We start from the raw sequence: 15,517 nt of genomic DNA on the forward strand, positions 1-15,517 counted from the left end.
CTTTTAAATTGTCAATAGAGGAAGTGGTTTTCTTTCTGAATAATCTGTTAATTTGAGGGAGCGATTTAACTGGGTCGTTTGGTGGTATGCTTCTAATTTTTCTTTCCCAATATATGCTAGACGCTTTCTGGAATTCATCGTTTATTTTATCTCTAAGCTCTTTCAATGTATTTTTGTATGAAATGATTAATGAGTTGTTTGATTTTATGCCTAGTTTACGCAGTCTGTGTATGTGTGAAGATATGTAGTTTTTATGTTTTTGTAATTTTTTGATATGGTCGTTTACGATTCTATCCGTCGCGTTTTTGGGGATGATTTTTGGAGTAGATTTATTAATTGCGTTAGTGATAGCTGTATTTAGGTTTATAAGTCCTTTGTCTATTTCTTCTTTAGAGAGGTTTCTGTCTGTTGGTAATTCCGAGGTATTGTAAGAGTTGAGTATTCTGTGAAAGCGATTCCAATTAGTTTTTGCATAATTTAGGCTGTGTCGAGTTTCTTCCGTTTCGATATGTACGAGAGAATCGATGGTGATATTAAACTTAATTGCGTTATGGTCACTTTCAAAAGGTAAGGTGATGAGGTTATTATTCGTCAAATTTACGAAATTGATGCGATTGTCTGCTAAGCATATGTCAAGATAAGATTCACTCGCAGGATAAGATGCTAGATCGGGGCCTAGTATGTTTATTCTGAATTTTATTTCGTTGTCTTTCTGCCAGATGTGAAGAGCCCGACCTCTTGGATTTCTCTTCTCGTTTTTCCAGTCTTTATGTTTGGCATTAATATCTCCAGCTATAATATAAAAGTTGTTAGGGTCGTCAAGGTTAAGTTCATTGAATAAGGCTGATAATTCTTCGATGAATTCTTTTTTACAGTTTCCTGCAGAGTAAACCGAGAGAATAAACAGTTTCTTGTCGCTGGAAATGTTAATTTTTATTGCCGTACTTTCGATGCATAGGGCATTTGTTAGACATTTGGGAAAAACCCTGGTGTGTTTAAAATAATTTTTTATGAGTATGGCTGTGCCTCCCCCTTAGGTAGAGTTGAGTCTGTCTGTTCTGAGTATTTTGTAGTTATTGAAAATAGGATTATATTTTTGAGATAATTTTGTTTCACCAAGAAGTACAAAATCTGGATTTTCGTGATTTATGAGTTGTGTTAAGTTGTAACGTTTATTGTGAGAAATAAGAGAGTTTATATTTAGTGCAATGAAGGACAGTTCGCTCGTGAGTTTATGACTCTTTGTTAAGGGATTAGACATTATTGGATTGTGTATGGGTAAGAAGGCTGTAAAGGTCGTCTACTCGACCTATTGTGGCTGATACTGCATCGGCGAGGGTTTTTAACTGTAGGCATATGTTGGAAAGGTCAGGGTTTGGTACCTGGGAATGTTGATTGTTGTAATTGTGTATAGGTATTTGGTTCTGGTGTGTTTGGGTATGGTAAGTGTTTTGGTGGTCATTTGGAGAGTTTTTTCTCATAATGTCTCTGAAAGAAACAGCAGGATTAATTAATTTATTGATGCTAGCTAGCTTCCTTTCTCTTTCTTCTTTCTGTCTTTGTTGTAATTTTTTAACGTTATCTTTAAATGCTTTGAATTTCTTGCACTCTCTGTAAGATGCCGGGTGACCAAATTAATTGCATAATACGCACTTAAGGTTGCTCTTAATATCTATTGGAGGATTCTCGTTCATTAATGATTCTGATTTCAATTTATCAATTGGGCACTCGTTTAAGTTATGTGTTCCTGCGCATTTGACGCATTTGAATGTGCGATTGCAATTTTTAGATGTGTGATCTAAACCTTGACAGTTAAAACATTGTACTATGTCAGGGTTTCTGTATTTGTCTCAATGGATAATTTGATAATTAAAGTTATTGATTTTTTCAAGATTTTTCACAATGCTATCTGCAGATAAATGGACCGCGAAAATTGGCAATGTTTTATTTTCGAGAATTGATTTTTTGGTTTTAAATTGACGTACTTTTAAAAATTGAATTCCTTCGACTTTTAAGTTAATTAGGTCCTTGAGGATATCTTCAGGAATGTAGTTACCCTCAAGTCCTCTTAATAAAAATACTTGCTCTTTCTCCTCTTTGAGGGTGTTTGTATATAAATCTACTTTTTCTGCTTGAAGAGCAGATTTTATTGTTTTAAAATCTTTTACATTGTTGACAGTTATTGTGTGTTTATTGTATTTTAACATTTTTGTTGAGAAATTACTATCTAAATTTAGTTTCTTAAGAATATTTACAGTGGTTTGACACTGTTGACCGAATACCTTGATTGGTGGTGGCTTACTTGATCTAACATCAGATGTAATGGTTTTATTGTCCTTGGCAGTGGGAGAATTTACGGATCCTTTGCTGAGGGTATGCGTACTTGATGAGGTTATTGACTGGATTGATGAATCCGTGGATGATCCTTTTAATTTTTTTGGAGGTGATGGCGGAGAGAGGCTCTCTTCTGTGTCTGTATTTTGTACTTTTGATGAGATACTTCTACTTTGGAGTTGATTCTGTAGTGAAGTAATCATCTTGTGTTGTTGGTTGTTCTGCCTTGTGAGGTTTTCAATAACTTTGTTGAGCTCAACTATGGTGGACTCCAAGCTTTTTAGTTGCTTGGTAATTTTGTCCTCTGGTGATTCTGTTGTTTCCATGTCTATTGAATTTATAGGGTCTGTGTCTACTGAATTTGATGTATTCTTAGCTATTGGAGGTGGGGTTTCCCCTTTTAGATTCGCTTTCCTCTTCATAGAGGAATTTTTCACTATCCGGTTTGTTGTCTTTTTTACAGGAGCACTTATACTAATGTTATTGTTTTTGAGTTTATGAAGCACAATTTTTTGCGATAGATTATTGATATCATCTACAGAGATAGGATTGTTTTTCGCTTTGTCCACTAATTTTTTGATTTCACAGTTTAATGTTGGAGTCACTGCACTGTTTTTATCGGTTGATGGATTTGCACTACACACTTTGGGAGAAGCCTTCTGCGTTAATGACTCTTTTGTCATTGATCGGACTGACTTCTCCTTGATATAAGTTAGGTTAATTAACTATATAACTTCACTGATATAACTGGTAATTTTATTTAAATTGAAGATGAATAATACTGAGTATTTAATCATTTCGGAAATGTGACAAATTACTAGGTAAAGGCCCTATTGTGTAGGAGGGACACTTCCGAGCTTAGGTCCTTACAGGTCAGTGACCAAAGTAAGAGTGTACCGGGCCGATTAGGCTATTGCCAGCCTCTTATATTTTATGTATATTATATATATGTATATATAAAAAATATATCAAAATGTATGTGCGTAATCAAATGAAAGCTCTTGATGGGTGTAACATCCGGATGAGCTTATATCTTTAAAAACGCCAATAGTTAAAAAAGTACAGTGCAATTTAAAAAAAACTCATTATTTCATGAGACAAAATTTTATTTATTTATAGTTCACAAGTCACGACAGTCACATATTGACTGCAAGGTTGCTAGTAATAATATTAATAATGTGGTGGTAGACATAAACTGAAAATTAAAATTAATTTTCTTTTATTCTAATTAATATTAGAAATTACTTTTATTTAATATAAATATCAATTTGATAAAATATAAACTCTGATGGTAATAATTATCATCAAAGATTGTAGGAATTATTAATTTGATTTTAAAAATTATTATCAAGATATTTAATCAAATTATCTTAGATAGTTGAAAATACAAACTTATATTAATATAAAAGATGGTAAAAATTACTATATTGGTGGTAACTGTAATAATTTATATCGTATTTATAATAATAAAAGGTAGTATTCATTACTATCGAAGTATTTTAGAGCTTTTTACAATACTCAGATGATAGTTATTTATAAGTATTTATAAGTATTTACCATAAAATTCTCTCCGTGTGGAAATCTCTTATATATATAGATAGATTATAAATTTATTTGATAAGAATTGTAAAAATAAATTGAGTACAGAGTCTTATGAGCAAAGTGACTTTCTGATATATTAAATTACAAAGTCTTCTGCTCCGATAAATAAATAGTAACACGAGTATTACACGTTGAGAGATATATACATAAGTTGACAGGAATAAATTTATGAATAATTAGTAACTATTCTAATATCTAAATAATTTATCAAATCAATAACTATTTTTTGCACATTTCATCATTGATTGCATTAATTTTACAAATCCAGTGTCCTTGCGTTTATCCAATCCTCTCCAAACACGATTCTCTATCACTGCTACAAACTCGCGATTACTCAGTTGTCCATCCACTGAAAAACATCCAATAAATCCATCAATACATAATATATAAAATTAAAAGAAGAAGAAATAAAAAAAATGACTCAATTTTCATCAAAAATAGTATAGACGACTTGAATAATATGATCACTCAATTCAACGTGTGCTATTGTACGCATTACATGTTTCAAGGTAGCTTGATCAATAGACGCGCCGGCAATATGATAAAATGTCAAAGTTATAGCGACATCATTAATGTTATTTAAAAAATTGAAGAATTTTAAGTAGTCTTCTTTGCTGACTCCTTGAAGATTATCTCTGAACTGTTTCTTCACTCTCTTTAGTATTTTCATTCTTTTGTCCTTGGAATAACTCGCGTAGGCTAGCAACAGTTCTGTGAAATCTGTTTCTGTTATCTTACCATTTGCATCAGGATTGCGATGTTCGAACTGCAAAATATAATTTAATCAATACCAAATTGAAAAGCGAATTAATAATTGGTACTTTACCTCAAGACTTAAAATTTCTTTTTGTAGCTGTTCTTGAAAGTCGAGAAACTTTTCGATTGTCAATTTCTGGTCCATTTTGGATCCAAAGAAGTAAGTGGTCAATGCTGAGTTTACTCCTTTGTAGATGTTACCAGTGTTAGGATTGTTGCAGTGACGGTTTCCGGTACTCGTTTGCCGTCTTATTAGTGTTGCGACTTTTCTGAACTCTTTGGAATCAACATCTCCGTCGCCGTTGAAGTCAAACATGCGGAAAGCTATTTCAAAATGTCTTCTTGATACTAAAATTGTTCAATTAATTAATTATATTATTGCTTAGCTTAAGTAAATAAATAATAGGAAAACGAAATAATAAAAATGGTAATTACTTGAAAGGATTGTTAGTAAGAAAATGTAATCTGAGAAGCTTATCAATCCAGCGCTACCAAGTTTATAGAATATACTATTTTTGTCTATTTCTAATTCTAATTTATTATGGACGTTCTGAAATAAATAATTAATTTATTAATTAATTGATTAAAAAATTATAATTTTATATATAAAGAATGATGCAATGATTTTGGTGAAAAAATGACTCTATTAATTTTTGCTATTGTCATTTTACATAAGTACCGATGAAAAATTATCTGAAATTTTAATGTGGTTTGAACCTAATGTTCAAATTTAAAGTTTTACATATAAAATATTAATAGTTAAATTATAATTAATAAAAGTTACTAGAAACTCAAATAAAATGTCGATTTTTATGATAAATAAGGAAAGCTTCAAGTAAAATTTTTCACTTTCTATTATGCAATTATTTTTAAGTTTTTAATGATGGTTTCAAGTTGACCATACGAAAACTCAAAAAATTTAGCTTTATGAAATTTACTTCCATTTTAGATACCGAATGGTCTTTTTTAAACTTAGCGCGTAAATCTAAAAATAAAAACTATTGGTCGAAAAGTTTATGTATTTTTTTAATAAATCACGAATCAGAATAATATACTTTTTTAAATAAGAGTAAATGTAGCTGACATTTGTTACTTTTGGAATTTCAGAAAAAAAAAATAAAATTTCAACAGATTAAAAGCAAAAATCGATATGTAAATTAAAGAAAGAAAAATTTTTTTTTTTAATGATTTTATTTATTTACAATTAAAAATTTTTCTTAACTCTGTTACATTCACACTTATTTTTTAAATTGGCCAATAGGATTCTAACTGTATCAACCAATAAAATCTATTCGTTAATGAAAATTTGGAACAGTAAGTCATTTTTAGCGGCGCCACTCTCGAAACAGCTTATTATATTGTTCAAACTTACATTAATTAATTCAGTTAACTAATAATTATTAACAATACTTTCTTATTGACTAGTAAAATTAATTGATAAAAAAATGGATGAAAACGAATTCGTAATTCCGGTAATAGCTAAAAAATCATTGTATTATGTTGTATCGTATGCACCGTTGATTGCGATGATATAAAACTTTCATCAGCTAAATCATCATGGCACTGGCAAAAATTAAAATGCAGGTATTTATATATTGATATTATTTGTAATGGCACTTGAAAATTTATTTAAGTAATAATAGTTTTATTTCAAGTTTAAAATATTTTAATTTCATAAAAATTTAAATTACCCGATTACATTTTACAGATTGCTTATATACTTACTGAAAGATAATTTCATAGTTGGATCTCCGATTCCCCGAAACAATACTTCTTTTTATATTATTGTAACAAATGATTTCTACAAAAGTGACACGTTAACCAATATTATTAAAAAATTAAACCTTCATGTAAATTATACTTATAAAATAATTTCAATGATTAGTTTATTAGCGATGATAAAAATAAATTAATAATTGAAGAAATTAATAAAGTATTTTTACAGGCATCGGAACCACAACCAGTCACAGCTCGAGCATACATCACCTGCATTAGATATACGATCGATTTTTATTTATCACCAGAGTGGAATAAAGTAGCTACACTTTATTTTCAAGGAGATGATTTCTGGAAGAATACTGAACGTTCTACAGCTGTACAAGCTATTATTAATTTAATCACTCCTGAAGTATCAGACATTGATAAAATTGCAATCATATTAACCCCTGTAAAAGCAAAGCTGCCCTCATTAAGACTTAATGATTTTTGTATTCCTCATTCAGTCATATCAGATTTTTTAGCTGACCCAAATGGAGTAATTGATGTGAGTCTTTTTGGTAATGAACGAGTTTCTGTTTTGCCAAGGTATTTTATCAGAGCAATCCAAAATTGTAAACAAGACTAATGTAATAAGTAATGAGAAATAATTAAATTATTATTTTATTGTAGTTTGAAACTTGGAAAAGTTTTAAGAATAATGAAAAACATTCCATCGACGTGTCCGTACCCTGATAAAAAAAAGGATTGAGACTAAGAAAGAAGTATTGAAAAGTATTAGTTTTCTAATCAATCTAATACTTTTCAATACTTTTTTCTTTGTCTTAATACTTTTTTTTTATTCAGGGTATCAGAATTGGACAGAAATGAGACGTTTTTGGAAAAATATGGTAAGTTTATTCGATATTTACTTAACTATAATCAAACTATGTTAATAATTATATTTTCTATAATGTAGTATGGATACAGATTACCAAAAACATCCGAAGGAATTTCATTTTATGACATTAAGTTTCCATCTCTTACACCAAATGATCGATTTATTTATCCGGATATTTGTATAAGATCAGGTTTGCAACAGTTTTCTTACGGTGCAGGCGCTGGAGCAGTTGTAAAAAATTTCATGACACATTTGACAACACTTATGCCAAAGATTTGCATTGATAAGTTAATTGACCAAAATTTAATGCAGATCACTCATCAAGTCGATGAAACTACAACTGAAATGAAAACTCCAGTGAATCAGCAGGAACATTTCGGTCTCGTGAAATCTAGTAAGCTTTCTGCTCCAACTTTATTGAAAGACTGCAATGTAGCATCAAAATCTGATACAAAATCAGCCTTAACAGAATTAAAAATCAATGAAGAAGCTTCAGATGTTAAATATTCAGAACCAAAATCAGCTACAATTGCAAACAACAGACAATTAACAAATTCAATGTCTCCAACAAAAAGTCTTTTAAGAAAACCAGTCGACGCGCGCCCGTTGACTTATGATAATTTAAAAAATATTGAGCAACTTAATCAGCCAATAATTCAAACTCAACGACCACGAATTAATATTTTTAAAAATGCTTCAAGATTTTTTACTGACGATTCTAAGGAAGCACGGATGAGACAAGCTGCTAGTGTTTTTTCATGTTTTAAACGTCCCCAGTATTTTGACAATAACAATAATACCGTTTCAGTAAATTATACTCAAATAAACGAAAAGAAAAAGCTGTTCATCACAAATGAAGAAAATTTTGAACCACCGTTGAAATTGAAAAAGATCTAAATTACGTATATTTATTATTTTTAACAATTTTATTATTTTCATTATTAATTAATTAATCTTGTTACAATTTAAAATTATAATTAGATCAATAGCAACAAAACTGTTGAACTTTAAATGTATCAAAATATTTTAACGGTTACTATAAATAATGTTAATTAATTAATATATAAACTTTCTTTAATATATAAACTAGTTGAAAAAAAAAAAAAAAAAAAAAAAAAAAAAATCAAAGACTCAGTCTAACTCTGTTTTAACAAAAGTAAAAAATTTAGTATAAACGTTTGTTACATTCTTGAATGACAGATAATATAATATTACGATCAGTTTTTCTTTGTATTCCAATTTCCTTAAGATCATTATTAGTAAGTGTTAAGAATAAATCCACATCTACCTGGAAAAAAAATTTAATTTAAATAATTAAAAGAAAAAAGTTATAATTTCACCTACCACAAATATATAAACTTACTTCTTGTTCAATAAACAGCAGAGCAAAATGACTAAGGCCAAAACGCCCAAGTAAATTCATCAACTTTTTTTCTCGTTGATTAAATAAAGCAGGTCTAGGTGGAGACTCAAATGAAGATGCAAGAAGAGTATCATCTAAGCCCAACGATGAATTATTAGGTGAATCAGACGGGAATGGAGATTTTACTGGACTGCATTGAACTGTGTCAAAGATGCCAGTATCTTCGTCAATTGACTCATTAATTGTTAACTTGGGCGGTCGCAGAATTTTGTATCTAAACAATTGATTTAATAAACCATAGTTACCAATTTACTGGTGAAACAATTAAACTAATATATTTAAGAATTACTTTTATAAAACGTACCTATCTGATTGTTTTTCACGTTCAGGAGTAGATGTATTTGGGTCTGGATCGTCACTCGAATTCAATAAATTGTTACAGCTCATACTCATCTGATATTCATCGCTATCTTCCAGTATTAATGTTGATGATCTTTTGAATACTTTATTAGCACCAGACATTTTCAATGATGTATTTTCAGGCTGATCTGGAGGTGTTGTAAAAATGTTTGATAACCTAAACTTTTCATCAAATATATCCATATTCAACACATTGTTCTGAATGTTCATCGTCGCTGATGTCATTCCACTACAAAGATCTTTACTTGTATGAGATTGGTCATGATGAATATCGGTATCATAATCAAGTGATCCTAATGAATGACCGGTTGCTTGAGGCCATTCCATTATCTTGATAATAATTGACAACAAACACACACACTATATTAATTTTTTAAAATATATTATGTAATTCTCAATGGATTAATAAATTTAATTTTAATAAATATCGAAAACTAAAATTAATTAATATTTATAAACAATAAATAATGTTAATAATGTCTATATCGTTCATTGTTAATAAATTAAATTGTCAAATCATTACCTTATTATTTTAGCTCGCTTCAATACAAGAAACTACAGCACTTATTGTACATTACTATCTTCTATTTTTACTTATGAATAATAAACCTGTTAATTATGCATACTTTATAATAAATGATTAAGATTAGTACTATTAGTTTTAATACATTGAGATATGATTTGTATTATAGAATATTGACAAGTATGCAGATGTACAAACATAGTATAAAGAATAAACAATGATACATTAAGGTTTGTTTACCTCTCTCAGAGTTCGTCGCTCCATCTTTATTATTCCATGCTTTAGCATTTTATAAGCTCATTATAGGGAAATCTACTACGTTAATTAAATAAAGTTAGGTTCTGGGATTTGACTCTTGTGGTAACGGTAATACTACCTTAATCAAACGATTCATTTATAGATATCCATTCAATTTAAGTGTGATAAGTTTATACAGCTTTGTGTTTTTGCGTATAAACATAAAAATGTCGTCTGCATTAAGAAAAGCTGCGTGGAGACTTGCTAATTCGACGAATAAACACTTGAATCGTCAATACAAGACCAATAAAGCTCCAAGATACTCTAAATCTGGAGGTATTCCACCCGAACCTACAACTAAGCCATATTGGTACCTCGAAGCAATTAGCGGAATCTCCTAGGGGCTACTTCTAGGAGGATTAATTGGTAAATGGCTATAGCCTATGGGCTAGAAATTACCGAAATTTTTGTACATCCTAAAAACCGACCAGATGACGGTGGCGAAGATGATGGAAAACCCATTTCTGAAAGTCAATGACTTGGGCGTTTTGGCCTTAGTCATTTTGCTCTGCTGTTTATTGAACAAGAAGTAAGTTTTTATATTTTGTGGTAGGTGAAATTATAACTTTTTTCTTTTAATTATTTAAATTAAATTTTTTTTCCAGGTAGATGTGGATTTATTCTTAACACTTACTAATAATGATCTTAAGGAAATTGGAATACAAAGAAAAACTGATCGTAATATTATATTATCTGTCATTCAAGAATGTAACAAACGTTTATACTAAATTTTTTACTTTTGTTAAAACAGAGTTCAGACTGTCTTTTTTTTTTTTTTTTTTTTTTTTTTTTTTTTTTTTTTTCTTTTCAACTAGTTTACATGAAATTTTGAGTTTCGTTAAACGAATAGTTGAAATTTATAATTATCGTTAAAGAAAGTTTATATATTAATTAATTAACATTATTTATAGTAACCGTTAAAATATTTTGATACATTTAAAATTCAACAGTTTTGTTGCTATTGATCTAATTATAATTTTAAATTGTAACAAGATTAATTAATTAATAATGAAAATAATAAAATTGTTAAAAATAATAAATATACGTAATTTAGATCTTTTTCAATTTCAACGGTGGTTCAATATTTTCTTCATTTGTAATGAACAGCTTTTTCTTTTCGTTTATTTGAGTATAATTTACTGAAACGGTATTATTGTTATTGTCAAAATACTGGGGACGTTTAAAACATGAAAAAACACTAGCAGCTTGTCTCATCCGTGCTTCCTTAGAATCGTCAGTAAAAAATCTTGAAGCATTTTTAAAAATATTAATTCGTGGTCGTTGAGTTTGAATTATTGGCTGATTAAGTTGCTCAATATTTTTTAAATTATCATAAGTCAACGGGCGCGCGTCGACTGGTTTTCTTAAAAGACTTTTTGTTGGAGACATTGAATTTGTTAATTGTCTGTTGTTTGCAATTGTAGCTGATTTTGGTTCTGAATATTTAACATCTGAAGCTTCTTCATTGATTTTTAATTCTGTTAAGGCTGATTTTGTATCAGATTTTGATGCTATATTGCAGTCTTTCAATAAAGTTGGAGCAGAAAGATTATTAGATTTCACGAGACCGGAATGTTCCTGCTGATTCACTGGAGTTTTCATTTCAGTTGTAGTTTCATCGACTTGATGAGTGATCTGCATTAAATTTTGGTCAATTAACTTATCAATGCAAATCTTTGGCATAAATGTTGTCAAATGTGTCATGAAATTTTTTACAACTGCTTCAGCGCCTGCACCGTAAGAAAACTGTTGCAAACCTGATCTTATACAAATATCCGGATAAATAAATCGATCATTTGGTGTAAGAGATGGAAACTTAATGTCATAAAATGAAATTCCTTCGGATGTTTTTGGTAATCTGTATCCATACTACATTACAGAAAATATAATTATTAACATAGTTTGATTATAGTTAAGTAAATATCGAATAAACTTACCAGATTTTTCCAAAAACGTCTCATTTCTGTCCAATTCTGATACGGACATGTCGATGGAATGTTTTTCATTATTCTTAAAACTTTTCCAAGTTTCAAACTACAATAAAATAATAATGTAATTATTTTTTATTAATTATTACATTAGTCTTGTTTACGATTTTGGATTGCTCGGATAAAATACCTTGGCAAAACAGCAACTCGTTCATTACCAAAAAGACTCACATCAATTACTCCATTTGGGTCAGCTAAAAAATCTGATATGACTGAATGAGGAATACAAAAATCATTAAGTCTTAATGAGGGCAGCTTTGCTTTTACAGGGGTTAATATGATTGCAATTTTATCAATGTCTGATCCTTCAGGAGTGATTAAATTAATAATAGCTTGTACAGCTGTAGAACGTTCAGTATTCTTCCAGAAATCATTTCCTTGAAAATAAAGTGTAGCTACTTTATTCCACTCTGGTGATAAATAAAAATCGATCGTATATCTAATGCAGGTGATGTATGCTCGAGCTGTGACTGGTTGTGGTTCCGATGCCTGTAAAAATACTTTATTAATTTCTTCAATTATTAATTTATTTTTATCATCGCTAATAAATTAATCATTGAAATTATTTTTTATAAGTATAATTTACATGAAGGTGTAATTTTTTAATAATATTGGTTAACGTGTCACTTTTGTAGAAATCATTTGTTACAATAATATAAAAAGAAGTATTGTTTCGGGGAATCGGAGATCCAACTATGAAATTATCTTTCAGTAAGTATATAAGCAATCTGTAAAATGTAATCGGGTAATTTAAATTTTTATGAAATGAAAATATTTTAAACTTAAAATAAAACTGTAATTACTTAAATAAATTTTCAAGTGCCAATACAAATTATATCAATATATAAATACCTGCATTTTAATTTTTGCCAGTGCCATGATGATTTAGCTGATGAAAGTTTTATGTCATCGCAATCAACGGTGCATACGATACAACATAATGATTTTCTAGCTATTACCGGAATTACGAATTCGTTTTCATCCATTTTTTTATTAATTAATTATACTAGTCAATAAGAAAGTATTGTTATGAATTATTTGATAACTAAGCTAATTAATGTAAGTTTGAATAATATCATAAGTTATTTTGAGAGTGGCGCCGCTAAAAATGACTTATTGTTCCAAATTTTCATTAACGAATAGATTTTATTGGTTGATACAGTTAGAATCCTATTGGCCAATTTAAACAATAAGTGTGAATGTAGCAGAGTTGAGATAAATTTTTAATTGTAAATAAATAAAATCATTAAAAAAAAAAATTTTTCTTTCTTCAATTTACATATAGATTTTTACTTTTAATCTGTTGAAATTTTATTTTTTTTTCTGAAACTCCAAAAGTAACGAATGTCAGCTACATTTACTCTTATTTAAAAATTATATTATTCTGATTGTGCTTTATTAAAAAAATACATAAACTTTTCGACCAATAGTTTTTATTTTTAGATTTATTTATTTATTTATTTACGCGCTTAATTCAAAAAAGACCATTCGGTATCTAAATTTTTTGAGTTTTCGTGTGGTCAACTTGAAACAATCATTAAAAAATTAAAAATTATTGCTTAATGCAAAAGTGAAAAATGTTACTTGAAGCTTTCTTTATTGATCATAAAAATCGACAATTTATTAGAGTTTCCAGTAACTTTACAACAAAACATTTTCCATAATTTTTTATTAATTATAATTTAACTATTAATAATATTTTATTTCTAAAACTTTTAATTTAAACATTAGATTCAAACCGCATTAACATTTCAGATCATTTTTCATCGGTACTTATGCAAAATGACAATAGCAAAAATTAATAAAGTCATTTTTTCACCAAAATCATTGCATCATTCTTTATATCTTTAAAATATTTCGAGAAAATATCTTTTTTTATCTCAGTACCAATACTTGCGCCAGCTCTTTCTAAAAAAATTATAATTTCAGTATTCGCAAGTAAACAAGCTCCATGAATAGGCTCGGTTCCATCCTCAGCATTGACATCGGTATGAAAATCTTGAACCAGTAATTTTACCAATAAAGAACTGTAAAGCCAGCGAAAGGTCCAACCGTTGTTATAGGAACATTGATAAATTATATATTTTTTTGAAAAAGAATTTAATATTCTTCAAAATAGCACTAATATCATTCAATTAATGTCCATCAAGATTTAAATTAATACACAAGTGAAGATGCTTCATTAGTCTGGTGAATGATGGCTTCATTATATTTTCAGTCCTCGCATCTATAATTCTGAAGTTGTCACAAGTGATCGTCGAACTTAAGTTATTCAAATATTATAATAGAGCAAATGAAGATAACTTTCTAGTTTCATTCCGAATATATTAATAGACTCTTTGGTGAAGCTAATTGAATGTATTCCGCCTCCGACTACAACTGCTTTAATAATTTACTTGGTAATTTAAGTCAATAACGTCATAGTAATAATTCAATTATGTGATATGCCCAAATTCTTGTTAACTTTCAATATTTTGAGTAGTAATTAGGACTGTAGGGTAGTATTTTAACTTTTTTGACATTTATATAGCTGTTATTTTTTGTTGTATAAATGCTTTAGGAATGCTATTTTTTTCTGTATAATTATTAAATAGTAGAATTCGAATATCACAAATTGATTATTAAAATCACAATTTTACTATTTGAAATAGTATTTATCATTCATTGATTATAATTTATTATAATTCATTTTTTTTGTGTATCTAATTAGTTTATTAGAAATCAGAAAATAATTTCAGTAAGATATCAGAGAAAATGTCTCCATTTCATAATGCTTACAGTGAAAAACATCTTTTTGCAAACTATTTAACATTATTAAATTAATTTCTATCATTAGTTTCCTTTTATTTTTATTTTTTTTATTTCTGTAGTAAAACATATTTTCACATTCCTATCGATGAAACTTTCCGATCGTAAATACATTTATTAGATTTCCAAATTATAAATTGGAATTGAATAATTTATTTCAAAATAACAAAATCTATATCTATCAATACACAATAAAATTATTTTACTGATTTAATTAATTTCTTCATTAAATAATTGTTTTTTTTTTTTAGTCCGTTCAGTATTAATTTATTAAGAATTAATGAAATTCTTAAAACTTAATTTTACTTATCAACATATTAATGAAGAAATTTTCCCTTTCATGATTAAAATTCTAAGACTATGTATAAAAAATAATTTAGGATTAGGGAACAGGAGGTTAAAGTTGAAAAAAATGTCAACATGTTTTTTTTTTTTTTTTTTTTTTTTTTTTTACAAAGTATATATTTTTACAATTTTACATACAATGGTAGTGTCATAATATTAACTAACACAAAAAATATTTTTTTATCAATATAAAAAAACTACTATTAATTAAGAAATAAAATTACGCATCTATTTTTCCGACAATTTCAAACCATTGTCTCAAGGCATCACTCAAAATTCCTGGCAGAGAACTAATATTTCGAAGTACCATGTAAAATTTAAATGGAAAACTATCCATGTAAGAACATAATTTATAAGTTACCCCATCTTCTAACTTTATAACTTTGGTGATGTCTAAGACTGAATGCTGAAAAATAAACAACAATAATATTAATAAAAAAAATATTATTTAATCAATTAAATTGATAATATTAGTTAATAAAACT

At 28.4% G+C, this 15,517-nt stretch overlaps 5 protein-coding genes across 13 annotated transcripts in view; 1 reads left to right on the forward strand and 4 right to left on the reverse strand.

The window, feature by feature from the left end:
* Positions 1-4,065: 4,065 nt before the first annotated feature.
* LOC123275494 (calcium uptake protein 1 homolog, mitochondrial-like) lies at positions 4,066-5,636 on the reverse strand. Its single transcript, XM_044743647.1, has 5 exons — positions 5,631-5,636; positions 5,128-5,242; positions 4,763-5,040; positions 4,360-4,702; positions 4,066-4,285 (listed from the first exon to the last, which is right to left on the reverse strand). The coding sequence occupies exons 1-5, from the start codon at positions 5,634-5,636 to the stop codon at positions 4,149-4,151; spliced, it is 879 nt and encodes a 292-aa protein (XP_044599582.1). The 3' UTR covers positions 4,066-4,148.
* Positions 5,637-6,229: 593 nt separating this feature from the next.
* LOC123275495 (uncharacterized protein C18orf63-like) lies at positions 6,230-8,185 on the forward strand. The gene is made up of 6 exons (XM_044743648.1): positions 6,230-6,276; positions 6,401-6,542; positions 6,638-6,996; positions 7,081-7,134; positions 7,256-7,298; positions 7,367-8,185. Exons 4-6 carry the CDS (start codon positions 7,109-7,111, stop codon positions 8,183-8,185), a joined length of 888 nt encoding a protein of 295 aa, XP_044599583.1. The 5' UTR covers positions 6,230-6,276; positions 6,401-6,542; positions 6,638-6,996; positions 7,081-7,108.
* Positions 8,186-8,400: 215 nt separating this feature from the next.
* LOC123258512 (protein bicaudal C homolog 1-A-like) lies at positions 8,401-9,904 on the reverse strand. Of its 7 annotated transcripts, none has more exons than XM_044718578.1 (5): positions 9,595-9,904; positions 9,016-9,401; positions 8,652-8,925; positions 8,567-8,576; positions 8,401-8,500 (listed from the first exon to the last, which is right to left on the reverse strand). In XM_044718578.1, the coding sequence occupies exons 2-5, from the start codon at positions 9,396-9,398 to the stop codon at positions 8,454-8,456; spliced, it is 714 nt and encodes a 237-aa protein (XP_044574513.1). In that variant the 5' UTR covers positions 9,399-9,401; positions 9,595-9,904; the 3' UTR covers positions 8,401-8,453. The 7 variants fall into 7 exon arrangements, with proteins under 7 accessions (XP_044574513.1, XP_044574512.1, XP_044574515.1 ...); XM_044718577.1 differs by having other exon boundaries at positions 8,401-8,576; positions 9,016-9,249; positions 9,289-9,401; positions 9,595-9,899; XM_044718580.1 differs by having other exon boundaries at positions 8,401-8,576; positions 9,016-9,199; positions 9,344-9,429; positions 9,595-9,896.
* An 889-nt stretch (positions 9,905-10,793) lies between these two features.
* On the reverse strand, positions 10,794-12,912 carry LOC123258504 (uncharacterized protein C18orf63-like). 2 transcript variants are annotated; one of them, XM_044718555.1, is made up of 5 exons: positions 12,732-12,912; positions 12,466-12,607; positions 12,010-12,368; positions 11,829-11,925; positions 10,797-11,760 (listed from the first exon to the last, which is right to left on the reverse strand). In XM_044718555.1, the coding sequence occupies exons 1-5, from the start codon at positions 12,863-12,865 to the stop codon at positions 10,942-10,944; spliced, it is 1,551 nt and encodes a 516-aa protein (XP_044574490.1). In that variant the 5' UTR covers positions 12,866-12,912; the 3' UTR covers positions 10,797-10,941. The 2 variants fall into 2 exon arrangements, with proteins under 2 accessions (XP_044574491.1, XP_044574490.1); XM_044718556.1 differs by lacking the exon at positions 12,466-12,607 and having other exon boundaries at positions 10,794-11,760; positions 12,732-12,857.
* Positions 12,913-15,175: 2,263 nt separating this feature from the next.
* Positions 15,176-15,517, reverse strand: part of LOC123258498 (midasin) — a 98,577-nt gene continuing 98,235 nt past the window's right edge. For both annotated transcript variants that reach the window (XM_044718542.1, XM_044718541.1), the window contains one exon: positions 15,176-15,438. In XM_044718542.1, coding sequence (XP_044574477.1) covers positions 15,253-15,438 — 186 coding nt within the window. In that variant the 3' untranslated portion in view covers positions 15,176-15,252. The remainder of the gene's footprint in view (positions 15,439-15,517) is intronic.

The sequence above is a fragment of the Cotesia glomerata genome, linkage group LG2, assembly GCF_020080835.1.
Source record: "Cotesia glomerata isolate CgM1 linkage group LG2, MPM_Cglom_v2.3, whole genome shotgun sequence".
NCBI lineage: Eukaryota > Metazoa > Arthropoda > Insecta > Hymenoptera > Braconidae > Cotesia > Cotesia glomerata.